General features: G+C 40.5%; 2 protein-coding genes across 2 annotated transcripts in view; both read right to left on the minus strand.

Moving 5' to 3' along the window:
- Positions 1-2,808: 2,808 nt before the first annotated feature.
- Positions 2,809-15,147, minus strand: LOC124279449. The gene is made up of 10 exons (XM_046715278.1): positions 14,787-15,147; positions 12,009-13,203; positions 10,115-11,514; positions 8,900-9,590; positions 8,637-8,753; positions 8,065-8,378; positions 6,913-7,020; positions 6,457-6,613; positions 4,416-4,599; positions 2,809-4,154 (listed from the first exon to the last, which is right to left on the minus strand). The coding sequence occupies exons 1-10, from the start codon at positions 15,042-15,044 to the stop codon at positions 2,921-2,923; spliced, it is 5,658 nt and encodes a 1,885-aa protein (XP_046571234.1). The 5' UTR covers positions 15,045-15,147; the 3' UTR covers positions 2,809-2,920.
- An 8-nt stretch (positions 15,148-15,155) lies between these two features.
- Positions 15,156-27,873, minus strand: part of LOC124279452 — a 93,134-nt gene continuing 80,416 nt past the window's right edge. The window contains exons 9-14 of the mRNA XM_046715283.1: positions 23,791-23,907; positions 22,849-22,923; positions 19,470-19,586; positions 18,304-18,567; positions 16,502-16,640; positions 15,156-15,962 (exon numbers count right to left, since the gene is read on the minus strand). Coding sequence (XP_046571239.1) covers positions 15,584-15,962; positions 16,502-16,640; positions 18,304-18,567; positions 19,470-19,586; positions 22,849-22,923; positions 23,791-23,907 — 1,091 coding nt within the window. The 3' untranslated portion in view covers positions 15,156-15,583. The remainder of the gene's footprint in view (positions 15,963-16,501; positions 16,641-18,303; positions 18,568-19,469; positions 19,587-22,848; positions 22,924-23,790; positions 23,908-27,873) is intronic.

A 27,873-nucleotide genomic window follows, 5' to 3' on the forward strand; every position in this document is an offset into this window, starting at 1 on the left:
GTACAGCCTGACCCCATGGGATGGGTGTGGGACCGTTATCTGACATGATGTACCGCTCTCGGAGGTAACCCAGCTTTGGAGATCAGATGACAGCCTCATGTGACCTGTAAACATAAATATGATATTTAACAATACGTTCCCGGGATATATATAAGTCAGAAACATCATGGATAATGATAACACCGTGCCTTTTAGAAGATGGTCAAATGTAACATAGGTTATATTTGGGATTACGCTTTCTTAGTAAAGTACAGATTCTAGTACTTTTATTGGGTTGAGTCCCATCCGGGATTCGATCCCACACCCACAGAGTCCGGCACCTAATGGCCAGCCCACAAACAAACTCAGCCGCCTAACCCGCTAAGCCACTGCAAGTTCCACAAAAATGGATGGGACTCAACCCAACAAAAGTACCAGAATCTGTACTTTACTAAGAAAGTGTAATCGCAAATATAACACATGTTACATCATGGATAATGTTAGCATGGGTATGTTGATCGTTGGTATATATTACAACAAATACTTACCAAGAGCACACCAGCATGTAGAGATTTCCGATTCCTCGTCTTCAGCTGACCAGGATCCAGATACGTGTACTATTTGAGAAGGTTTGCTACCAGAATAGACCAGGTAGGCATTTACATCTGATATTGTGGGTGGAGTGTGGTCGAGTACAATCGGTTTAGAAAGATAATGCGTCCTCAGTCCAGCACCATTCTCAGCGATGACTGTTGTGTAAACTGGCGTCCCATGGGGGACAGTCACCTCCACCAACTGGTGGAAGCCAGCTTCTGCATGGCGAAGGGGCTGAAGCTGAAAACCTCCTGGTGTTGTACCAACTCCAATCTGTATGTTCATCAAACCACTTTCTGGGTCCATCATCCTGGTACAGATACCTAGTAGGGAGGACGTCAGTTGTCGTGCTGTTATAGCATCTGATCCATGTGTTCTCTGTCTGTCTGTGCATTCCTCTATTTCTATATCTGCACCCTGGAACGATCCTTTACTCTGAATTGTGATTTCTAAAAGAACTGAGACTAACACAGTTTCTGCATCAAGTGTAAACTGGTATTCCGCACAGTGCAATGTATGGTTGTATCTCAGGACAAATGGGATCTGGATGTGGATGCCACCCACTGCAAACTCAGCCTCTTCATGATCCAGATGATCCCGCTGAATGCAAACCTTCACGCGATAATGTGACCCGGTATCTCGAGGTAAATCAAGCTTGAATACGTTCAAGGAACCAGATCCAAAATCAGCTTCCTCATAGGTCATGTTAGTGATGGAGATATTTGTGAATTTCTTACACACAAATCCATATGGAGGGGTAACATCAACTAACACGGGAAGGGATGTCACTTCGTCACTGAGATGTCCTGCAAAGTCCTCTGCCAATACAGACACTGTGTAATATTGTCCATGTTCTAGGTTCAAGTCATCAAAGAGAACTGAGTTCCTGAGTGTCACCGTGGTGTTAGTAACAGTATGTGATGAGTTGTCTTCCCTCAGGTAAACATGATATTGCTTCACACTGGAGTGGTGATCCTGGAATCCGTGCCATGAGACACCAAAGGATGTGTTATCAGACTGAGTCAATCTACTTTGATGACGTTCAGTGTTGAACACATTTCCACCAACTGGAATGTCTGCATCTATCACAAAGCCATCTGAGATGACGGTAGCAGACATGTTCAAGGAGTTGATGGCACGAATGCCAACATAATACTTGGTACCATGAGTCATATTTACCACTGGTAGGGAGATGTTTGTAGTCAGTCCTGCACTCTGATATGGCAAGAGGTCTGAACCTGGAAAAAAATAACACATTATAATATCATGATGTGGCATGAACACAAATATGATCCTGTGAATCTATAATCGAATATGTATCCAAATTTATGATCTTGTATATCCAAAACGAGCATATTTATATTGTCATAGCGACTGATTCAGGACAGTCATCGTTCAAATGTTCCCAAAGGCCATAATCTAAGCAGCTAGGACATGTGAGACTTAATTGTAATTATTCATATGACGCTAAGCTGCATTCTTAATGCTTATTATTCTGCATGTCAGTCAACCTGTACCACTCTATCGCTTTCGTTAATTACTCTGCACGACATTTAAAGTCTTAATTGGTCATCCCCTCTGCCATCACATCAACTGGCCAAGGCAATGTTATTGTTTCATTAGCTGTTCATTGTCAAGTCTTCGTCTGTCCATTGTTGTCTATGACTATATATATGTTCATATCTACACTGTCACCAGTCCGGTGTTCCGACTGCCAGTGTAGGGACGACCGCAACAGCATAATGCCGCTCGTAGGAAACGCCCTGAGCTTGAGCTGGAACTCCGCTCACCGGCAACCAAGCTCATGGCTGTCTTGTGTATTTTTGAGTCATGTACTGTATAACCAACTAAAAATGTTTGGACTCAACATATTCTTTTGTCTTCGTCAACGTATTGTTCGTCTCAATTCTGGCCTAATTCCCTTATACGCGTTGACAATGTCAATTGAATGCTGAGATGAATCACTTACCATATTTTGTAACACCAGCCCAGACTATGTATTCTTCAATGCTTGTCTGTGTTTCCTGAAACAGTCCTTGCCAACAGGCAGTTATGTCAGTCTGATTGCTGTCGAAGACGTCAAAGTCTCGGCTGCATGTTGAATCTGAATCCTTTACTGCTCTACCTCTTCTCACAGAAGGGGGTGTATGGTCGACTCTTATACTTGGGGATGTGAAGACTCTGTATTCAGAATCTGAGTACCAGGCTCTGATGTTGATAACATAGTCGTCTCCGTGTTCTAGGGCTCGGCCATATGGCAGACAGTGGACTATCTCAGTCCTCCTTCCTACATCATACCAGAAACTTTCTTCACTAGTTTTAAATATTCCAGCCCCAAAAGGCTCGTTTAGAAGCCCCATGCACCACTCATATCGCTGCATTGCGTAAGTTGTATCCATCTCCCAATATCCAGCAATACAAGACAGAGAAGGTGTAATGTACAGGCCGGATTGGTTACGGGCTCTTGGATGTATTTGGACATCCACAAGCCTGTGTGAGTGACATTTGACATATCACGACAGGTAACGGGCGTGGAAGGTGGATTACACTTCCGCCCAACCACTGCACATGTGCAATCATCAGTACAGTAGTGAGTGTCACAGGAGTGACGCTGTAGTTCTAGTGTTCCCTCACGTCTCTTCTTGTAATCTGTTGCTACAATTGAGACGGTAACTTTACCAACATGACTCAGAAGATGTGCGTCATTCTCAGCCCAAATAGATAAAATGATTTCCCCTCCACCAAGAGTCTGTGTTAGCTGGATTGTGCTTGACTGTTCCTTCACAGATGGGTCATGGCTGACTGTAACCGTACCATTTGTTAGTTCGCCACCTTCATACGACGTTCCAACATTTAGGTGATAGCAGGAAATGTTTGATTCTGCATCTGAAAACCCATACCAGGTAAGATTGACAAATGTTAGTTCAGATCCATTGACACTGATAGTTTGCCACGTTAATGGTGGCTTAAAGCCTCCCACTATTGGAGAAGTAGAATCAATCAGAATGTTGTTGCTGTGTGACGTTGTACACAAGCCTGCACGGTTGCAGGAAGTCACCGACAGTTGGTATTTGTCTCCATTCCTAAGTCGCTTTTCCTTCGGCAAAATCAGTAAATACGAGTTCTGTGGTCCTAAGGTAATCTGTTCTACTGCTACTGCTGACTCGTGGTGAGTTTTAAAGCTAAGTATGTGCTCATGTATTGGACTCCCATTATCAACAAACTTCCACCGTGAATACAGGACACTGTTATCCCACTGTATGGTGATGTTTTCGGGACCATCTGGTAATGTTGATATGAACACTGGTCTATCGACAACTTCAGGTGCAGTGTCGTCAACTTCAAAACTGGGGGAGACGGCTTCAACAAACAGACCTACAGGGTTGTATGCTCGTACTGTCACAAACAGAGGAACAGACAGTGGTAGGTGCAGCCCACTTGCCAAGTAAGAATCGGAGAGGGCAGTGTTGGTGAAATTCATTGTGTCACAAGACCCCGATCTCTGTCCAATACAGCACTCAAAATGGTGGATTCCTGTCTCAGCATCCTCAAAACCAACCCATTTACTGTGGACATATGATCTGTAATGGACAAATGATAAATGCATAAACGTTCATTAACAATGTAAATAGGTGCATTGGCGTTATGTATGCCACTCATAACTGCCCCTGTGCATAAACTCCATATTTATGTTAACTAATATGGTTAAGCAATGAACAGTCTTCGTATTACTTGCAAATGTAAAAAAACCGTGAAAAATACGGACATATGCTAATGTGGATAAACAGCTGAGAAAAATATATATTGCTTGCTCAGCTAACATTGTTTTAGAAATAATTCACCTGTGACCGTGATATTTGTTATGAGTGTCTGTGTGACCAACAGTAACAACACCAGCTGCAGGAGCGGATCCATCCATAACGACGCCATCAGAAGATGTAGTGACACAGAGCCCTGCATTATTACATGCCTCGACTGTACTGTAGTACTTCACTCCAGGGATGAAGGCATGTGTCCAGGTATGATCTGAAACATACACACACACATACACACACATTAAACATATGATGTGTAGGAGAAATAATGTAGCCCAGTTATGAAACATATTGAAAGCCATTAAAAATGCAATTTGACATTCATACTTTCTTTACTCACACTAATTTCAACATATAGAAACCTAACTGGCAGATATGTTTTTAGTGAACATCTGCGAATAATTTCATCTGAAAATGTCCAGTCAACAACAGCATCAGTGACGCAACAACGACATCACACAAAGGAGGGGTCACTTGCAGTCAATATCGTGTGTGTCAACCGTGCGCTGCAAGACATGCTCGCAGTCTTTGGGGCATTGAAAGGGGCACACACATTTCTCAGGAACAGCTGTTGGATGGTCTGCAGCCACTGATGGCCTGTGGTCTGATCATGACACCACCCCCTCCAAAACGATCATGTTCAAGGACACAGTTTGGCGCAAGTCTTTCTCCTTTACGTCGATAAATCTGTTGACGTCCATCTGCAAAGGATAAGTTAAACCTGGATTCATCTGAAAAAATGACATCTGGCCATGTCCTGTTGCCAAGATTGGCCCCATTTGCTGCCGATCGCTGTCTGGCATGTCTGTGGCGATGCAATAAGGTTGGACCACGGTACGGGTGACGACACCAGATGTTGAAGGCAGCAAGGCGTCCTTGCACCTTTTGGGCGCTGAAATGACGTTGACTTGTCCCAATTGTCCTCCTTGCCTAATCATCAGCTGTTTGGAACCGAATTCGCAAGTGTGAAACTCGGATATTGCGGTTTTGTCGAGCTGTTATCACAGGTGGTGCACCAGGTCGCGGACGATAAGCAACACTTCCGGTAGCCCGAAAACGTTGTCTGAGTCGACTTACAGTGGATGGATGCACATTAAAGTGCCTGGCAATCATCACATCTGAAGCACCTCGGCTGACCATACCGATAACCTGATTCCTTTCCTCTTGTGTCAAGTGTGGCATTTTCTCAAAGTGATTGAGTTCCACAATTCCTTGTGCTTTTACAGGGCCTGGGTGCAGGTAATGCATGTGCACAACGTGTTTCATGAATGTGGTTGTGTTTACGAGAAATGTCAAAGATTCAGTTTTAAGTATCAAAGTTCGTGTGAGAGGAATGCTCCGGGACTCGAACTCGAAATGGGCCAGAATAACAGCCTTTTATCCCTACACCCTCTGTATGGCAGGAAAAAATCTTCAATAGAACTTTTGTTAGTTTCAGGACAACAAATACCAATTGCGTTTTTAATGGCTTTCAGTATAGTTCTATCGTCACACGGAATTCTTGGGTTCCATTCCCCAAAAGAGTACAATGTGTGATGCTGATTTCCGGTGCCCCAGTGGTTAGTTTGCTGTAATGTTGATAAGACGAGCTCACTGACCCATTGCATGTCATTAGTGAGTGAGTGAGTTAAGATTTTAAGTCACATCGGCAGTATTTCATGCATATCGTGACTTAATCAAGTCACAGATTTATAATAATTAAAGGTAAATTATAAAAGCCTGTCAACGAAGGACAGTGAAACAACTAGACTATCACAGATGTGAATCTAAAACTAGTGAATGAGTTTAGTTTTACGCCGCACTCAGCAATATTCCAGCTATATGGCGGCGGTCTGTATCTAAAAATAGTAATTACATCTAAAACATTTTAACTATAGATGACAAAACAATATAAAAACAGGGTACAAATTGCCAACAACTGAAGGTAGATCACCGTACTAGGGACCATGGGGACTGACAGTAGATTTGCTTCCTGCATGGACCCCAGCTGGATGTGTCATTAGTGGTTACATGCAGCTTAACGTTATGTGAATGTCCTTAGTTAACTCTCAAATAGTTCTTTAGTTACTTGTCCGCAGTCCAACAGACAAGAGAGGGTTGACATCCCAAACGCCTGGTGAAGTCCCAAGTCCTATTCTGTAGTCCTGTATCCCAGAGTGTGGGTCGTGAAACCCAGTCCAGTGGCAACCTAAACCAGTTGTGCTGCTTTGATAATCCACCTCATCCTTATGTAAAAGACAAATAATCAATTTTATTAAACTATATATACTTTTCATAACAATGTCGGATTCAAAGACTAATCATCAAGAACCCAATCCAAAACCACAAAAAAAATAAAACAAAAAGCAAAATATAATTATATTGAATAACTGCATGGTAGTGACGATAAATCTTCGTTACTGAACATATTCCACAAAGGACCCAAACAGCAAGTCGTGAAATGCGTGCCGTAAGCACCTCGTCAATTGGCATTGGAGATGGGTTATAATTATATCTAATTTTTACAGTCTCAAACGCCCCTTACCTTAATGAGAATAGAACCATCTCGAACAATACCAGCATATGGTTGGGAGTTGTCAATAATGAATGACTTGGATTTGCACAGAGACCAAAGCAGGGCCTTGTTGGTGGCCTAGAATTCAAAGGATGAGAAATATATACTACACGCAAAGAGTATGGGAACTCCCGAAAATTTGATAATCATATATAAACTTAATCGTGGTGAGGTCATTCATACTCTAAGGTAAGTGCAACTTTTTGTGTGCTTAATGCGCACTTTAAACGACATGTTAGAACATGTAGTGAACCAACTGATTCAATATTCGTTGGGTTTGAGTGAAATGAAACATTGTCAAAAACAGCGAAAAACAAGGGTGCTGAAACACACCAGCACCATGGTTGATTGAAACGCCCAAACACAACGGCCTAATACGCGTGGAAGACAGACTTCCCATGGAACTTGTGGCAACTAGGCACTGGCAGTTGTGAATCGGTTCCGAAGGGCTTGGGGCACAACATATCGGTCATCTGCCCTTGATGTTTTTCTGGTTCTTCCAGAGCGAGATCTGTCTTGTACTCTACCAGTGGCTTTGAACCTGTTCCTCAGTTTGTGAATGACAGAAGGAGACACCTGAGGACGGAGACCAACACTTCTTATGGAGTCACCATCCTGTAACCATGCAATGGTCCTGCTTCTGTCATGGGTCCTGCTTCAGTCTGCGCTGTGGCAGGGTGAAGAAGTTGTGAGGCTTCAATACTGTCTGAAGTCTCTTTTAAAGGAAACATTGCCACAAGCTGCATGGGAGGTCTGTCTTCCACATGCACTAGGCTGATGTGTCTGGGCGTTTGAATCAAACAAGGTGCTGGTGTGTTTCAGCACCCTTGTTTTTTTGCTGTTTTTTACAATGTTTCATTTCACTCAAACTCAACGAATATTGAATCAGTTGGTTCACTATATATTCTAACATGTTGCTAAAATCCCTATTAAGCACACAAAAAGTTGCATTTACCTTAGTGTATAAATGACCTCAACACGTTTAAGTTTATATATGACTATCAAATGACCAAAGTGTTCCCATATTTTTTGTTTGTAGTATCTTTGTAACTGTGTAACAACAACGTATGCGTTACATCAAACACAACAATTATGGCTTATTTAATTCTTCCTAGTGTTTACCTGAATTCTGATTTGATAGGCATGCCATCCAATAAATGTATCATCGATTGGAATAGTTGTAGATTTCGTTTCTGTTCCAAAACGTAAAGGTGACGCTTCTTTGTTGACGGATGTGAAAATATTCAGATGGTAGGACTCGATGCCACTTTCGGGGTCGTGGATATCCTTCCACTGGATGCGAAGTGTCTTTGTCCTCAAAACCTTCTTATGCGGGTACAGCCCTTCAACCTGAATCTCACCACATGCAGGAGGAGTAAGATCGCCTACTACTTCAGGAGAAATACTCTCTGTCGTATGACCAACATGATCTTCAGCTGAAAAATATCAAACTGGCTCAAGGAATTTTCTGTGTACACAAGTAAAAACAATGTTCTTTTAAAATATCGCTGATCCGATAGGGTTATGCATTACCATCACTGAGCTGAATTTTTTTTTTTTACTGTTGGCTTATTTTCGTTGTTATCGACACAGTTTGATAGTAAGTCAATAACATATTTTACTGATATAGTCGAAAGTGACTCATGTGGTTATGAAAATAATTTTGCTGGTTTTGTTTCCTCCAGTTTAATCACCTTTGATGACGACATAGTACACTTCACCAGTCTTGATGGAAAGCCCCTCAGCTTGAAAGGATGTGCGTTCACCAATCTTTTTCCATGCCATGACATTTTGACCATGAGGATAGTTCCCTTCAAACATAAGGTTGAAATGTACTGTACAAGAGAAACCATGTGTAAACAACAAGAGAACAGAACTTTGTTATATTATGTGCTATATTCTCTCTCAGATCAGATATGAAATCATGGATGTTCAAAATATTTGAACAGCCTCATACCGATAGCAATGGAGTATGACTTGATTGCGTTGGCATATGCAACTCCATGTGGCTGCTTGTCAGAGAACCCAGACCATGTAATGACCATCCTTGAGGGATCGGTGATGTAGCCAGACACTGTGTTAGTTACACTGACGGAACCTCCAACAGGGGGAGTCTTGTCCACCACAAATCCATTTCCGCAAATGGTGAAGGACAATAGTTCCTTTTCTGTATTTTCACTGACATTGGCACATATGTAATATGATTCGGAATCATCAAAGTCAATCCTACCAAACCTGACAAATCCAGTTTGTGTAAATTTCCATGTCAAACAAGATATATCAGAGACACAGTCATACACTGGAACCTGTTGGATTCCCCTCATGATGAACCAAGTGACGCTGCGGCCAGCTGTATTGGTGATGACAGCACTTACTCTACTGCTGCTGTTGATGAAGTCAACATCCAGCTCATGTAGTAGCTTTAGTCTTGTGCCAAGTCGTTCACTGTGGAGAATGTCTTCAATATTGGCAATTCGCTGATCATCTGCAGGTAGCTCAAATAGTGCATGCTCACTATACGACGTAGCGTATGGGTTCAATGTCAACTCAGAACATTTGGAACCAAACTGCCCAGATGGACAGAAGACTCGTACACATGTGAACAGTTTTTGATAGGAGTGGATCGGTAGCTTCAGGCATCTAGAGGTCTGAAATCAGAACGTATTCAACAATTCAATATTTGCTGTGCTAAGAAAATATGACTTACGATATGTTGCACCTGGATATTAAATATGAAGTTATGTCAAGTGGTTCATTGATATACATCGTACACTGTTTTGTTAGTAACTATATTTGTAAGTGAGTGAGTGACTAAATATTTAACGTCAAATCGGCAATATCTCAGCCATATCGTGACGAAAACAATTTATACAATAGAGATGAAAACAGTCTGAAGATGAAAACGTTCTGAAGAGTAAAACCTGTCAACGATGGACAGTTAAAACACTAGAGTATCACAGACATGAACATAAAAGTAGCATGTAAAACTAAAACATGTTAATTAAAGAAGACAATACAATATAAAACACATGCTATAGATCGCCATAAGCTGAAGGTAGATCACCATACCAGGGACCATGGGGACTTACAGTCCCCGTGCTACTTACATGGACCCTAGCTGGATCAGTAGTTATACTACTGATCTCACCAAACACACCACCAACATATTCACCTTGACATTGCAAGTTCCAGAATCTTCTTGCACCCACGTTGTAACCGGGCTGACATCTGATTCGGACTTGACGATTGCCCATTGAATGATGCAGCTCCCAGATATCTTTAAGGACTCTCCACAGTCAATACTTTCTACTTCAACAGATATGTTTGTACAGTCTCCAGTTTCATCTAGTACGACAGAAACGATATTCAAAATCTCTGGAATTTCAGACACTATCAAACCATTAGACAACTCTCCTGTCATACAAATGTGTCCATAGCAAGGCGATATAGAAGCCAAATAATGGTGTTCAGTTTTTAAATTTAGATTTTTTATACAATGTGCTGTACCTCTTCCTGCTTTAACCGTTGTCTCGCTAATGATTCTGAAACAGGTTTCATTGTTGTCATTACATGTCCTTTCCAGTAACTGGAGATGGTAATTGGTGGCAAAACTCGTGTATTCACTATTACCCTCCCAATGTAGTGTGTAGGATGTCGTTGAAACCTGATAGTCAACATCTTGAACACATCTGTACACTTCAATGTTGTAACTACTACCTTTTACGAACCTTAATTGGAAATTTGGATTTGTTGTAAGAGGAAAAAACTCTACATGGTAAGTTGAATTATCTACCATGTTGCTTCCAGTGGTGAATACATCATCTGAGAGAAATGAGAAGCCTTCAAAGGTTGTGATGTTTCTGACTACAGCACTGTAGTGGTGCCCAAGATGCAGTGGATTGTCGAATGTAACGTTAACGCTCATACTGTGGGAAAGGTTATGTAAATCAAGAAAGTTAACCAGTCTTTCATCATTTAATTCACACGTTGGGCCATCATAGACAGAAATGGAATGAGGAACATCTGCCACAATCATAAAGCCATCTGACGACGAAACAGTGTCTCCACCCGAACACTTCGCCCGAATAGATGTAAAGTACTTGACAAACGTCGAGAGAGTGGGTGACTTGATACAAGCTGTTTGTATATCCGTCCCAGTCACACCAGTAAACGTTGCTACGTCATCCATACCTGCTGTTGACCCGATGCCTATCTCAAAGGTGACGTTTCTGTGATGTTTGAATCCAGACCAGTGGGCACAAGCTGAATACTGACGGTGGAAGTCAACATCTGTCAAGGAGTTGACATCTGAAGGATCTACATCTTCGACCAGAGCTGGACCAGGAGGGAATAGTGAGGGAAGACGGATTGACTCTGTTCTAACAGTAGTAAAGTGGCCGGCTGAATTGTAAACATACAACTCAAAGAGACATCGTTTTCCAAGTTCTGAGTCCTGACGCTGCAGAAGGACCATTGGATACTGGATGCAGCCAGCATGTCCCTCAGCTTTGCACATCTCACTTGCCCCAGAAGGAGTCTGCAGTATTGGTGTAACATAGTCTTCGTCCATAACTGTAACACATTATATATCAGCCATACAACATAGCACATGCATCATGAATTGTTACTTCCTACACACCATTCAAACTCGCCTTGGCTGAATAAAGTACTTAATGTGTTGTGAGTTTTGATCAGACATTCTAAAACATACACATATGGTACATATAGTACCTTTCAATTAAGATGATCTGAGTTAGTGCTTTTAATAAATCGTGCCTTTAAAAAAATAATTATGTTAATTGTTTTCAAAATTGAAACAAAATGAACAAATATGAGCCACATTAATTTATTGAAGGTCGTGCTTAAGCTTCAGGTGCATGCCTCTGGAACGTGTCAGATTAAAGACAGCGTTAATGGACTGATCACAAATTGCTAACAAACGTAATGCTGTGTCTATGTTGGAGGCAAACGTAATGTTGTGTCCATGTTTGAGGTTAAACAATAGTGATGAAGGGAAAACTATGCCAACATATACATTCAAAAGATATGTGTTCAACATGACTTACCCGCCCGGTAAGTGACTGTGAACTGCTGATGTACTTCTTCAGGGTCTGAGAATGTGTGGTTGGTCCAGGTGACTCTGATATGATCCCCAAATATCTCTGGAACTAGTGTCCCGTGAACCTCTGGGGGAGTGTCATCTATCATCACAGGACCAAGGGTTGCCACTGATGAGACGCCAGCCTTGTTCTCTGTCTTGATGAATATGTAAAACTCTGTCCTACTATCAAAACCAGTTTCATGAATGTGGAAACTCGTCTTCCTATGGGTAGATTTATAATTGGCTAGATCTGGCTTGTTATATGTTGACGCATCATACCCAAACCCGACGAAGGAATCGCGAATTTGGCTTTCGTTTTCACTTAGACTCCAGTTTAGAACAACTTTGTGAAACGGCACATAAATGACAGTCTCATTCAGATACGGTAGATCCCTACACAGGCTATCAGCTGTCTCGTTGTCTATGTAACTTCCATATACTATTGGAAAACGCAGATTCATGTCGGGGTTGTTAAGACATCGTTCCTGACACAACTGCATCATTGGAAGCCTAGCCATTGTCATATTGGAGTTGATTAACCATGGTTGATCAAATATGCATTGGAGACTAGATAAAGAAGATGCCTGGAGGAGGGTAATGTTTTCTATGATTGGTGGGGAGAGATCAAATGTAATACCATCTGAGCAGATAACATCAGAAGGCTCTAGAGCATTGTTCACAGCAACAAGTGAAGTAAAGTACCTGCCTTCTTTAGGGAAAACTAGTGATACACTTTCTGTTGCTGCTTTTCGAATGATGATATCGCTCGAATGTGTTTGCTTCAGTTCACCAATACTTAGACAATTGTCTGCTAAGCCTAAGATGTAATATCTGATACCACTCTCATGGTCAATAAAACCTCGCCAGCTGATCAGTACATGCCCTTCACTGGTGTAATCGATGTCTGGACCATCGATGCTCCCTTCTTGAACGATGCCAACAACAGGAGGAGACTCATCAACCAGAACATCCAGGTGAACAAAACTCTTCAGCATGGCCCCATTAGTTATGAAGAGGGTGAAGTAATACTCTCTGTTGTGTTGACCCGTGTTCATATTATTGGCTTTAAGAGTAGTACTGCCTAAGTCCAGTGTGTAATTCCGGAATTCACAAGGCCCAACGGACGGACAGTAACAATCTGGTCCTCGTGGACACCTAACCTGGAAATCAAAGGAAGATTTGTTTAAACGTGATACCTGTAGGACATATAAATTATGTCGGATATGCTGAGGCTATTTTGATCCCAGGGAATTTCGCTAACTACAACCCTTCAAACCATTTCATTACCAACTCTAGTCAAATAGAGTCAGCAAGAAATGAATTTACCTTCAAGTTAAACACTTTGTTTTTGGAAGAAATGGGAAAACAGGAATTCGCGCAATGGATTACCTTCCATATGTGTGGAGGCAGTTATCCCAGAGGTGAACAAATCAGTTTGTCCTGGGCCCCGTTTCACAAAGCTCTCGTAAGCCTTAGATCTCGTAACTTTCCTCGTAGCATCCCTACCTCCTATACTGTAACATTAACGTACGATAATCGTAGTCCCATGTGTCACTGCCTGAGTTCAAATCTACAATCACTGGGTTAACACAGCCCTTTTGCAAACCATCCATGTTTTGAGAACGCCCCCGATTTAACTGCAATGCCATCAACAGGCTCTGAAATAGTGGCATGGGAGATAACTGTTTGCAGAGTTATTTTGCAGATCTTGGTTGCATTAATTGTTCTTTTGGTGAAACAATAAATTGAAATAAAGGGTCTTTTTCGCTTTGCCTCGCGCTTGAAAAAGTTGCAAAACTCCTTTGATTATTTGCCACGCATCTTTAGACAACATCGTTTTACCTGAGCACTTCTACCTATATGCTGACAATCGATGATATCACTTGAGCGCTCTAAATGTAAAAACCCGTGCATGTACATTTTCACGCTGACACACATTTTACAATGTTGTTGGCTTTTCCATCACGTGCGTTAACCCCCTCGTAAAACTATCCACAGTTTGACAATTATTATAAAATAGGTTTGAAGGCAAAACGTTTAATAATCGTTTTAAAATTGCTCAACTCAATATCTTGTTAGGCCACAGGATACAATTGCCATATGAACAGAGTAATGTTTTATTATCCCCGCAACGCGTTTTGGGGGTGGGGGTTTGGGGTGGGGGTGGTGGTGTTAAAATGGACTCGGTCTGTGCGTCCGTCCGTCCGTCCGTCCGTCCGTCCGTGCACATTTGTCTTTTCCGGAGCAGAACTCTAAAACCGTTCAATATTTCTTCACCAAACTTGGCACATAGATTGGTCTGGTGGTGTACTGGGTCCTTTTTGGTAGTTTTCTGAATTCTGAATAAAATATTTTTGGCGTTTCCATGGCAACAAGTTTGACATAGACTAAAATTGGTTGTAGTGCTCCTTTCTGGAGCAGAACTTTAAAAACCTTTCAATACTCTCCATCCACTTTTCTATATACACACCTTAATATTTGACATAATCATAACTCGTAGACATAATCATGAAGAGTATTTTGCCATTGCGGGGGCATATTGATGACTTTGTCTTCTTGTTATAAATGCATTTAGGGTAATGTTCATAGCTGGACCAAAATGTTTGCCCGTTTACATCAACACATCTAATCTTTCTGGGTAAGAACACGCATGCAATAACCAAATAAGGCAATGCTATTTTTGTTCTCTGAATCAAACTTAAGATTGGGATTGTTTCCAAATTCAACCACAAATGTGCATTACCAGAGCATCGAGTTTCCTGGCAGGAAGTGCACCGTTCCCGAGATCTGAGGCCGCATCAGTTGTTCCAAGCGCCCACAGCACAGATGTGATCCCACTGTGGACATCCCACGCTCGAAACTGAAGAACCATCGTAGAGAGATCTGTGTTGTTGTGAACATATACCTGACTCGTTCCATCTCTAACAAGCCAGGTATCAGCGATATCAGCCACACTCCTGTCTATGTGCACAACTAATGACTCCACAATTGTGTTCATCATTATGTCCTGGGCTTCAATCCAGACTTCATATGTTTCACCATCCGTCAGATTCAGACCGAGGCTCAGAGATTGGTTGGTAAAATCTGGAACTGATTCCCATGACGTTTTTTGAACCATTGTTGAGACTCCATTGGTACTTGAAACTTGTGATGCCATTGATACTCACAGTACCGGTGACAGGTAAAATGCCCGTCACTTGATCATATACACCTGATATACCATTGTCTGTGTCTCGTTTCACTTGGCAAAAATAGTCATTCATTATGTAATGATCATTATGATAACGTTCCTTCCAGTCTAACTGAATGTCCCCATGGTGAATTTGCCAAGTATATTTCGTGTCCTTTGACGCAGATATGACCCTCAATACTCGAGATGTCCTAACCTCGAGTATAGATGAATTATCGTACAAAAGAAAACGTCGTACAAATCTGACATTTCCAGCAACATCGTGGACTTCCACATATGTTACATACATGGCAGGCTCTGATGGGAGTGAGACTGTGATGTTCACACTGTTTCCGATCAGCTGGTCTGATTCAAACACATATTTTTTTATAGTCCACATCTAGTGTATCAAGGCCGAGATGTCTCATACCATAAACATCCACCTTATAATACTTTATTCCTGAGGCTTGTTCTAGTTTTCCAGACTTAGGATAGGGATCTACCCAGCCTGACACACCAACAGTGATGTTAGGGGATTTAGTTGTTCTTGTGGATAGGCGCATGGGACTGTCCGAGGAACATGGAAATCTTGAATCTCTTGCACAGTGAACTGGGGCAACATTGTCGTATCTGAAGCAGATGGTCTTGCTTTCGTCAAGGGGGGTGAACCTCTTGTTGCCAAGGTAGTGCCCATGGAAGTTCTTGTAATGAAATGAACCTCCTGAATAGACCTTGATTACTCCACATAACCTGAAAGTGTAGTTTTAAACATGTAAACCCTAATCCCGTGTTTAGTGTTGATTGTGACTTTAAGATTAATTGTAATGTTATCATTTTTCTTTTGTGCTGTCTTGACAAGCGGCATGAATATCTAATTGCCAGAGACAGTTCTTTGTAATAAAGTTAACCAACTCATGAATTCACTCAGCTCATAAATGCACGCTAAAAGTATAATTTATGATTAATTACTTATAACGCAAATGGCTTAATCCTTTAAGTACCAATGAATTTTTGTTTGAAGTTTTGGTATTCAAATGAACCCCCAGAAAAATAACTTAATTAGTTTGCATAACCTGAAAGCATAATTAAGAAATGACACGTATAGTGATGATGATGAATATAAAAGCGTGTGATAGTATCAGTATGTAAGATTTGGCTCCATCACTTGTCCAATAAGTAGACAAATAACGACAAACTGAACAGTGAATAATTATTTCCATTAGAGACTAACGAATTTTAAATGCGTGGAGAGGAACATACTTGGACTTGATCACAGTTACACAAGTTACCATTCTCCATTAACCAGGGAGGATGAACCTCTCAGTACTCCGTCACATGAGACCAGTGTTGAAGGTTTGGACGACGAGAGGGTCCGGCTGCAGTCGCCACCTCCCCTCAACTTGGCGGAAGACAAAATGCGTTCTGAACCTTTAACATGTCAAAACATAGATTGAGCAATTCTTCCCTTCAGTGAGGGGGTGAGTCATGGTTTTACGCTGCATTTAGCAATATTCCAGCAATACGGCAGGGGACACAAGAAACAGGCTTCACGCATTGTATCCATGTGGGAAATCGAACCTGGGTCTTCGGCGTGAGTTCAAATTTAACGTCACATCCGCAATATTTCTGTCATATAGAGACGAGAAACGTTTTGCATAAATAATAAATATAAGTTGTTAAATAAACAGTTATCGAAGGACTGTAAAATAACTAGAGTATCACAGATAGTGTTTAAAACTAATATAAATCTAAAACTATTTCATTTACGAGCACAATACAATTATATAAAAACACACTATAGGTCGCCAACAACTGAAGGTAGATCACCATACTAGAACTCAATTGACTTTGAAAGTTTTGAACTTACGTACCCTCTCAGGAAGACAATGATTTTATTATACGAATCATAAAGGAAATAACATTTTATCTTTTTGTGTGACAACCCATCCTCGATAATCTCCAGGATATACGTTACGATCACTTTCCACTATACCCTGGATGCATCCACGGCTTGGCCCGATGATTATATTACCTCCCTTTGCTGGCTCCGCATTCTCACAGTAGCTAATCAGCTAAGCCGCCATTACATCCGCGCTTGCCAGAGTCAGCAAAGACAGCGGTCGCAGTCGCGAGGGTTTGTTCGCAGTGCCACTCAGATTTTTGAGGAAATACAAATCGACAGATCTGAAACTTTCAAAAAATATATAAAAGAACTCCTTCTAACTCTTTCAGAGTACCTCTGCATCAATTGTGTTGCCAAGTTTAAACGGTTAGATAATTTAAGAAGCGAAAGTGAGTTGTGATTGGTCCGCTCAACTTCCCAGCGTAGACACCTGATTGGATAAAAAGCCAGTCAATGGAGGTAATAAAATCATCGGGCCAAGCCGTGGATGCATCCAGGGTATAGTGAATATTGATCGTAACGTATACCGTGGAGATTATCGAGGATGGTGACAACCTAGTATCATCACTAACTGGAAGTGACTGATAAACACAATGCCATGGTGTTGACGTTTGCTGGGTTTTTGTATTGTTTATGATGTGCACATCTGGTTATATCACTGATTGCTGTCATAGAAAATGCTGAAAAAACATGGTTGAGATTTGGCAGCGTGGCAAGACAGTTACATAAACACAAAACCCGAGGGTGAGAGCATTATTACGGAATGTGTGAGTGGGTTGGTGGTTGAATGAGTGAGTGAGTGATCGTACCCGGGCCTTCGGCAGCAATACGATAGTGAAGTCGATGAATAGCTAATCTGAAAGTGTCGGTATACCTTGCAATTCTACAATAACACAGCATACATTGTTGAGCATGAAAAAATTGGTGTCGCGGGTTTCTACAGTTTATGATGTACACAGGAAACCAATGGTCGTGGGTTCAAAATCACATTCGAGCTGATTATCCAGGTTCCAGGTTTTTAATGACCAGACCTGTTCTCAAGCACCATAGCAGATTGATAAACGTCTACCTAAGTCATTTTATGCTTTCCTACCCCGGCAAGCCTTCACGCCGTGATGTAACCGTTTAAAATGGCGTTAAGCACAATTCACTAACTTTACAATAAATTGGGACTATAGTCCATTCTACCTGAGATGCCTTTTCTTATAACTGACAGGCTGCTGTCCACGATGCCGATATAGGTTGCATGGATGTATACAGGTTGTTTTGAATATCCTTTCCTTTGAAACTGAGCTGTTATTTTAAAGGACATTGACTCAGGTTGTATGTTGATGTATACGTCTCTCTGTGAATAACAGCTTGTGCTCTTGCCAATACGGGTGGTGTTCCTGATCTCACTTCTGTGGTCTTCTATTCCAAGGTTGCAAGTGACCAACTCCGACTTTGTTTTAACTAGAACATAAGGCATTTGAGTGTTTGGGTGTATACAGGCAAACACATGCATGATGCTGTACAAGCGTTTGTTATTGGGATCGTCTTGAAACACTGTCCAGTTGGTTGTTAGTGATCCAGATAAAACTAACAAATTATCATTATTGTTAGAGACGTCAGGAACAACAGTGATAGATATGAAAAACGAGTCATCAAAAGATGAAAAATCCCCCGGCCCCAACAAGTTTGAATGAACAAATGATCATTTGACAGTTTCTTAAAGTTAAACTTGATATTGTTTGGTCTAAATCGTTTTCATGGAAACAGAGAAAATTAAAAAATGACAAAGTCCCCAAATAGCAAAAGGCACCACTTAGAGATCTGTTCTATATATCTGCCACTTTTTGTTGAAAGACATTGAACGATGTTTGAGTTATCCTCCGGAAACAAAGCCTACCCCTCCCTTTAGAGATCAAGTCCAAATCGTTTCCATGAAAACCAAGAAAACTAAAGATGCCAAAACTCTGCAAATAGCAACAGACATCACTTTGGGATCTGTTTGATATATCTGTTTGATATAAGTCCAAATTACAGATTAAATCCAAATTATTATTAAAGAAGGGATTTCTTCATGATCACTGAAAGTATTTGAGACTATCTAGTGAAATCACTACCATGTGGACTAAAGAAGTCTTTTTTTCTAAGGAGATTATGTCATTCCTTAATCCACGAACCTTTACTGATGTACAATGTGTGAAAAGGTGGATTTCTCATTGATAATTGTGCATGTAAAAGCTTGGACTAGACATATGGGTAAGCTGGAGGTTAGTTTCTAGAAAGCTGCCTGTACATATTTCAGAGAGACGTTTCTCTTCAAAGATTACATGTTACTGTGATGAATTCTTCATTTGTGAAACACTCACTGTCACACATGGCGTTCTTTGACTTCCTGAAGCCACTTTCACACGAGCAGGATGTCATTAGACCATTGTAACATCTGCCAGGCCAGCACCACCTGTTGTCCACGTATGAGCAGGTGACTGGAATATAGATAGAGTGATCGAAAGTGATCGGTTGAACACAGTGAATTATAGTAAATATAGATCGTGACATAATTTGAGAATCACATACAGTTCAGTTTCATTATGATTTCTGATGATTTTTTAAATGTAATGATTTTCTTAGCATCATTAAGAAGACCAAGTAGATTAACGTAAATGGCCTCAATGAAACCTAAAACCTTCTTGCTGTAACTCTAGAATAATATATACTACAAACAAAAATGAATCGGTTCCGAAGGGCTTGGAGCACAACATATCGGTCATCTGCCCTTGATGTTTTCTGGGTCTTCCAGAGCGAGGTCTGTCCTGTACTCTACCAGTGACCTGGAACTTGTCCTTCAGTCTTTTAAAGACAGAGGGAGACACCTGGAGACGGAGGGCAACACCATCCTGTAACCATGCAATGGCCCTGCATCTGTCGTGGGCGCTTAACGGTCTGCGCTGTGGCATGGTGAAGTAGTTGTGATGCTTCAATACGGTCCGTAGCCTCTTGTAAAGGAAACGCAGTCACAAGCTGTGTGGGAAGTCTCAAATGACTAAAACTTTCGACCAGTCATTTGACTAAATCGTTTAAGGTAAAAAAATGAAACACAAAAAATGAAGTGAACACTTTATTTATCCAGTTTCAACATAGAGTTTTGCATTACTTCTTTTGACAAGTGAGACTTGAATGACACCGGCTGTTGCACAGAAGATTGTTCTCAAAGCATTTGCATTTCTTTGTCCCACATCTTTGCTACCAACACAGTTACACTTTACGAAACCCTGGCTTCCTGATAAAGACTCGGCTCCAACAGCAGTACGAAGGGATACTGAAGTTTCAGTGTTGACCTCTGATAAAATTAAGAGTTTCTCTGGGCACAAATCGAACTGGTTCCTCGAGAACTTACCTTGGAGGACACAGCAGGGCAGGCGATTGTATACTGTCCGTTGTCACTCGCATTGGTGATCACGCCAAGGATGTTCCTTGCATCACCTCGGCCATGGTCCAATGATGGAATGGCCACATTGTCTTCCACACCCTTATTTCATGACAACTTTACTGCGCTTCACCATCCTCACTGCCTGTTTTCTTATGGAGTCGTGTGCAAATGTCCTATTCCTGCTGATGGTCTCCATCTGATGTTCAATGTCATGTCCAACACTGTCGTCTTCTTTAACAGGGTCAGTCTCAGGGGTCTCAGACTGCTCTGGCTGGGACCTGGTATCTGCTAGTAGGTCATCCTCTGTCTGCAGCTTGTGCAGGATGTCATGAGACAGTGATGTTGATCACAATCCAACCTTGGACTCCATTCCAAAGAGAGCTGGAGACGGGGACTTTTGGATAACTGTTTGGACTGAGGCAAGTTGTTTGAGCTCTGTACTTTTTGTGGGTGTGAACACCTTCTTTAGCTCCTCATACAGCTTCTGTGTGAACGTCTCAGCGATTGAATTACTCATAACTGATGTTCAGATGTGCGAAGCATTGGGAGAATTTTTTTTTTTATAATGTGCTAAATGAAACCAGTAAACTCAAATAAGATCAAAGAAATTAAATCAATTATGATGAAGCCTTTGAGTCAGTATGTGTTAACTTCCGCTTTGTCTATTACTACTGGCTGTTTGTTTAAAGGTCACATGCAACGTAAAACACAACTTTACAGATTCTGATACCTTTCGGTATGGACTTACCGAAAAAAAGCGTCAAAAATGCAAATTCAACTTACAAAGTTGAAAAATAACTCGATGAAAAAACCGCGCGAAATCGGAGTTCAAACGTTTCACTAATTTTCCCCAGACTTTTCTGGGGAATACGGGTTTCAACAGCTGGCTGCGCTCATAGCACATGCGCAGTGAAATAGGTTCGCGCAACTTGGAAGCGGGCTGTCTGGTGAATACTCGGTGAAGGCTTTGGTGTGAGCTAGTTTCATAATGTTTTGTTGATATCTCACAGGCGCGACCTTTTTGTATGTTATGACAGTAAATAAACTGTTTATATAATTTCATTTGTCTATTTCACCACACGTTCTTCTTACCCAGTCACTTTCTCAGTTCGATACTTAAAAGCAATGTCATTATTTAGAGTTGACACGATTTCTAACTGTGATATAGATATGTCGCTGTCACAGACAAAACTCAATGTCTTGTTTTATTGACACCAGTGTGTCTGCCTGCCTGTCTGCTAATGACAATATTCAATACACAACTGCGATCACTGACCACATGCAATTTGAACTTAACACCAATCAGGCTATACACCATAAACAAAACGCATTGATTTATGGCCCGAGTTCGGTCTCTGTCACATTATGTAATTACACAGACAGGCAGGTGTGATACTTGAACACATGACATGTTATGATGTCTGTTGATTACAAAATGTTATACACAAAAAATGAGCATGTATTTACAAAACCCAACTTTCTATATATACACACAATGACCCGTGAAGGCGGCATCTGCTAATGAACCAGCCGTTACACTTGAGTGCACACCCACCCGCTCAGACTGGGTTCGGTATCCCGGCTGCTTCGTTTCGAGGGAGGTAAACCCAAGTACAAAATATTGCACTTTTGATTTGCGATTATACGCTTATAATTATGTTTATTTGTTTTTTTCATCATCAGCAATGCATATTATATGTCATGAAGAAGTGATAATTGTGTTTTAATTATGTTTGATTTATTGGTTGCATGTGACCTTTAAGAGATGATAAGCTCAATCAATAGAAACCATGTGCATCGACCTATCAGTATGTGTTAACTAATTCTTTGTCTATACTTTCTTTGATTTCTACAGAGTGTTGGTTTAAGAGAAACCACGTGCACCATGCGTTTTCTGTGAAAACCCCTATGTTGAGACAACAGACAAAACAAATACCTTGCATTTGATGAATTTACTAAAACTGGCAATCAGTCTAACTGGAACTCTACTTTTTTACCAAATGACTGATTGCTTTAGTAATTTGATCAAATGACTGGTTTGACAGATTGACTGTTACATATATATAAATTTAAGAATATGTGTAATGAAAATCCAATATTATTTAGCAAACAACATAATTTACTGATGGAACGTCTGAAGAACATGTTTATTGTCCTTAGAAACCGATATATCTGTAATGTGTGGTTGTAAAATATCAGTACTCGAAGCTCCATGTGTGTGAATCAAATCCTATCAAATAACTTATTTGTGACCTTGATTCGTAGGATTATGCATATTTTAAAAAAAACTTTCAGGTAGCTCAAATAAATAAACTCACGGTCACATCTCTCCTCGTCTTTACTCAACCACTGCAGGGACATTTCAACTGTACTTCTCATATCTCGACATGAACCTGGAATGCAAAATGCTTCTGTCACAAATACATCATCAAACATGTATCAAAATTGTATGGAAATCAAAAATGGATAAAAATGATATTTTATACTTATCCTGACTCAGATTATTTGCTTCTCTCCCTTTCTTGTCCGAAGTACTGTGGAAACCTATATTTCTATGTTCCCAAGAACAGTGAAGACATCTCACCCGGAGTAATATAAGGTTCGTCACAGAGATACGCCAGAGTATTGATAGATTAGAGCAATGTATCATGAATGGAACAGTTTGTCCCAACTTCGTGCGTCTTGTGCACTCAAATGAGTGGTGTGTGTGTGTGGGGTGGGGGTGGGGTTGGGGTTGGCGGTGTGCGTCGGATGTTACACAAGATACCGACTATCATCTGAAATATACACCTTTTTTGTGGATCAGGTGTATGCATCAGGATCAGGACTATGCATCGTGTGAGCCCATTTGGGATAACCAAACCTCTATTGACATATGATGTTATCTTCATTTCATTTATGTTAATGAAACGTCATCTTAGCACTTACCTACAACATAATTTCCAGTGAAGACAAACATGACATATAATCTGTGATTAAATACAGGTCCTGTCTGTATAATTCAAAAGAGTAAATATTATACGGTTAACATTTTGGCAATAAACATACCTTGCATGACTTGGTTTCAAGTGCTCTCTCTGGAAGACAATCATTACACATTACTTCAATCCATCAGCCATCCATCCATTCGTAAGTACATACTGAATACATAGTCCCCCGTTTCCGCGTTGCAACGGGGGACAATAAAGCAATATAATTCATGCAAGGAAAGTATACACCACATATTCGCACAATACAAAAGAAGACACAAGACAACGTACGTGAACACTTAGTTTTCGCTGAACATAGTTTGAAGATGACGTTGTTTTCGGTTGGTGAATTGCAAGTATCACAGGTCCCACAAGAATGTATCTCACAGTTTTCAATAAAAGGACATCCTGTGACGAAACAAGACATAAATACATTGAATTTACTATAATCAAGGGTTTTATGAAATAATGTATATAGCAGTCAGCTCAGAATAATAAACGATTTAAACAACATTTATTCATTATTAAATGAACGGATTGGTAAACAGGCTATAAGCCTATAAAAATACCTCTCCGAATACAATGCGATGGGAAACATTTCATATACATTCATCATTACAGACAAGAGAACACACCATTTGAGGAGTAAAAGACTTAATGAAAAAGACAGTAGTATAATTAATCAATTAGGTACAAAATCGTTTTGTTAAGGTAAAATAGTCATGTACAGATTTTATAATATTTTCATTGATTCGTCAGAATATGAGTAACTTCCACATAGTACAGATTGAATATTAAAACCATTTATGTAACAGAAACACTTCGATCGAATTGTATTAAAATTTGGACAGATATATAGAAAATGAATGGCATCTTCATAATGATGGCCGCAAGTGCAAGTAGACGTATTTTGAAGAAAACGGTCAAATGTATGTGCGTTTATGTCAGTACAGCCAAGTCTTAACTTACAATGAATTATTTGATTAAATCTATTACCAGTGTTTCTGAAGACATGATGTACGTTGGATGAGACAGTCGATCAAAGTGTTTCTTGAACTTGGCAACGGAATTTATGTTTCTTATATCATTTTCTAACTTGTTCCTCTCCATGTTTCCGTACGACATAATGGTACTTGAAACATATTACTAGATCTAGAACCATATGTGGATACAGAGGATATGTTTATTGGAATTAGATCTGATAAATACTTTGGAGTTTTATTATGGAGCATTTTATGAAATACATACATTTGGTGATTTTTACGACGTTCCCTTAATGATGAAAAACCAGTTTCATGGTAGATTTTGGAATGACAAACTCCTCTAACTGATCCACATATGGTTCTTAAAGCAAACTTAGTGAAGTTTTTCTAACAATAACTCTTGAGTTTGTGTACAGTTGTTCCAAATATAATCACAGTAGTCAAAAAGTGGTAAAACAAATGGACTATACAGGGTTTGGAGGGGTTTCCTCTGAAGGCAGTATTTCAGACTTCTTAAACAATTGATCATAGGACTGACTTTAGAAACAATATCATCTATATGTATATTCCAGTGGCCCCAGATGTCTATGAGTGTCGACAGACTTTATCGGTATATTATTCATTATAAGATCTGGCATTGATGTTACTGTTTTCTTTCTAGAAAAAATGATATATTCAGTTTTATTGGGATTAAAGTTTACTTTCCATGTCTGGGCCCAATTAGCTATTATTTCTAAATGATCGTTTAACATATTGGAAGATAACATAGGGTCATCAATTATCACATATAAGGATGTATCATCGGCAAATAATTTAATATTACTCTGTATATCTTCAACAATATCATTGATATAAACCAAAAAGAGTAAAGGTCCTAGGACTGATCCCTGAGGGACGCCAGCTTCAATTGATTTAACATTTGACTTATACCCATTTATTACTGTAAACTGTTTTCTGTTATTTAGATAACTTTCAAACCATAATAAAAGAGATCCGCGAATTCCACTAGCCCATAACTTATGCAAAAGACCCTTGTGCCAAATCCTATCAAACGCTTTACTTATATCGCAGAATACAGCGCGTACCTCCTTGCCACTATCCATTGCCTTAGCTATATAGTCATACAAATGAGTGAGCTGGTATGATGTAGAATCACCAGTCGTGAAACCTGACTGTAATGAAGTAATAGTTCCATTATCTAGAAAAAATATTGACATATATTTAAAAACACACTCCTCAAATACTTTTGAAAGACAACTAGTAAGTGAAACCGGTCGATAATTAGCATAATCATGAACATTATCCAGAATAATGAATGAATGAACTGTCTCCAATATTGTCGAAGAATACATTGAATTATGACATGATTATGTACAAATCACATTACAGTGGGAAAGGAAGTTAAGCATATGTATGTAAAATACACTAGAGGTGATTGAATGAAATACGAATCATAGCTAAATTCTGCTCTGTATGTTCCAGGAAGTTATGGTCCTGGCAACAATGTCAATGAACTAGGCCTGCATGTGGATGTCAGTGTTGTCCATGATTGGGGGTGATGCCACCGCGTAGAGTGATAACTCTGATGTCATCAGAGCAACTCTCTAGATTAATGTATATCTCTAGTGGTGAAATATCGAATAATTGTTCACACGTCGTATTTCCGTGTCTATACAGTCCAGTACTGAACGGTAGCATCCCCAACTTCACCACGGCGTTCACATGTCAAATAGTAAGCACAAGTTCCACAGTCTATGGGTCGAGAGGCCCGTGTGTCTGACACTAAACCTTTGTAAATCGGGTCGCACGGATAACTGCTATCTCTTTGGTTTCAGTGGAACCACTTGCCTCAGAGTGAGTGAGTGAGTGAGTGAGTGAGTGAGTGAGTGAGAGTGTGTGTGTGTGTGTGTGGTTGTGTGTGTGTGTGTGGTTATCCTACCCAAATGTGTAGCTACTTCAGGCTCACATATCTTTACATCTTTCGTCTTAGCCTTACTCCATTTGAAAGAACTATATTTCCATGATTTTGTTCCGGTGAGTTGAGGATCTTTCATAACTGTCAGTCACTGGCACATGATCGGATAACATCATAGAGCAGAATAGTATCATTGGTGATCTCCAGCAGTGACGTTTTCTTGAGTATTCTGTCTTCAATGACACTGTCTCTAATGCCGCGACTCTAACTTACGTCTGGTGCCATGTATCAGATTTCTCTCAATGCTAGTTGTTCTTCGTTGAATGGAGTCTAAGTTGGTTATCACATCTTCCTTGAGATGACGTATCATCTTTAACATATCGGATTTGAATTTGTCATGTAGTTCATCGATCGTCCTTGATATTTTCTTGATAGATGTTTTTCGTAGTAAACCTTTGTTAATACCTCTTTCTGCGATGCACTCGCCGAGATACTGCCAGTAAATATTTGGTTCAGATAGTACACACCAGATGCCTACTTCTCATTGTCTTTTAGATCCTTTAGTGACATGGTTTTCACATACACAGACCTGAGGAGAACCACGCACGAATGCATTAACATAGTGTATCAATGACTTGGACATGTGAATGGCTTGCACGTATGACTTGTTTACAGGCAGGCCGAGATCGATCAAATACCAAAGCGGGTCAGAGCGATTGCCTAGGCGTACAGGAACTGATTTTGCATTCCGCTAGACTTCGAGCTGCTCGAGGGGCACATGCCATTTTACCACGCTGCGCTGGGCGACTGGCTGGAATACGAACTCACGTTCAATGTCTACGGCAGGCGTTGCCACTGACGCCAGGAAGTTAAATTTATATTTGTACGTGATTATGGAGTCGCAACTCAATGTAGACAATGAAGGATTCGTGCAAGCCATCTACTGAACTGCCTCGCGACCCGCACTGTGCCATCGTCTGTGACCAGACGGGTTCGAAAAATGGTATTCGTGCTGGACATGCTGGGGGGATACTAAATGGACTTGTTCGACCACATTGTCATTCTCTGACCGACTTCGCGCGTGAACAAAACATACACAGAGAGAGCATGGTTGATGAACGACGATGACATGCACAAAATCAATGCGGAACTGGTTCCATGCTTATCACGACAAGTTTAAAGGAGAGTTGACGCTGTTCATCATAGACGACTGCAGCGCCAACAAAAAAATCGTCAAACAACGAGGCATGCGAACTGTTAGACATTCTTTTTCAGTGGTGAATACAAAGCAATCATGACTACAGTCAGAGCACTCAAAGCTATTGCTTGAGAACAGGGCGGATTGGCAGGGTATTCTTGCATGAAGAAGAAGGCCCAGTTGTTGGACTTACTCTGCATTACACATGTCAAACCCTTAACCGTAAAGCAGTTGAAACATCAAACGCGAGAACTCTGCTTGCGCAGGTACTCCAAGCT

The sequence above is a fragment of the Haliotis rubra genome, unplaced genomic scaffold (genome assembly GCF_003918875.1).
Source record: "Haliotis rubra isolate DU_JTF1 unplaced genomic scaffold, ASM391887v1 Scf25, whole genome shotgun sequence".
Lineage (NCBI taxonomy): Eukaryota > Metazoa > Mollusca > Gastropoda > Lepetellida > Haliotidae > Haliotis > Haliotis rubra.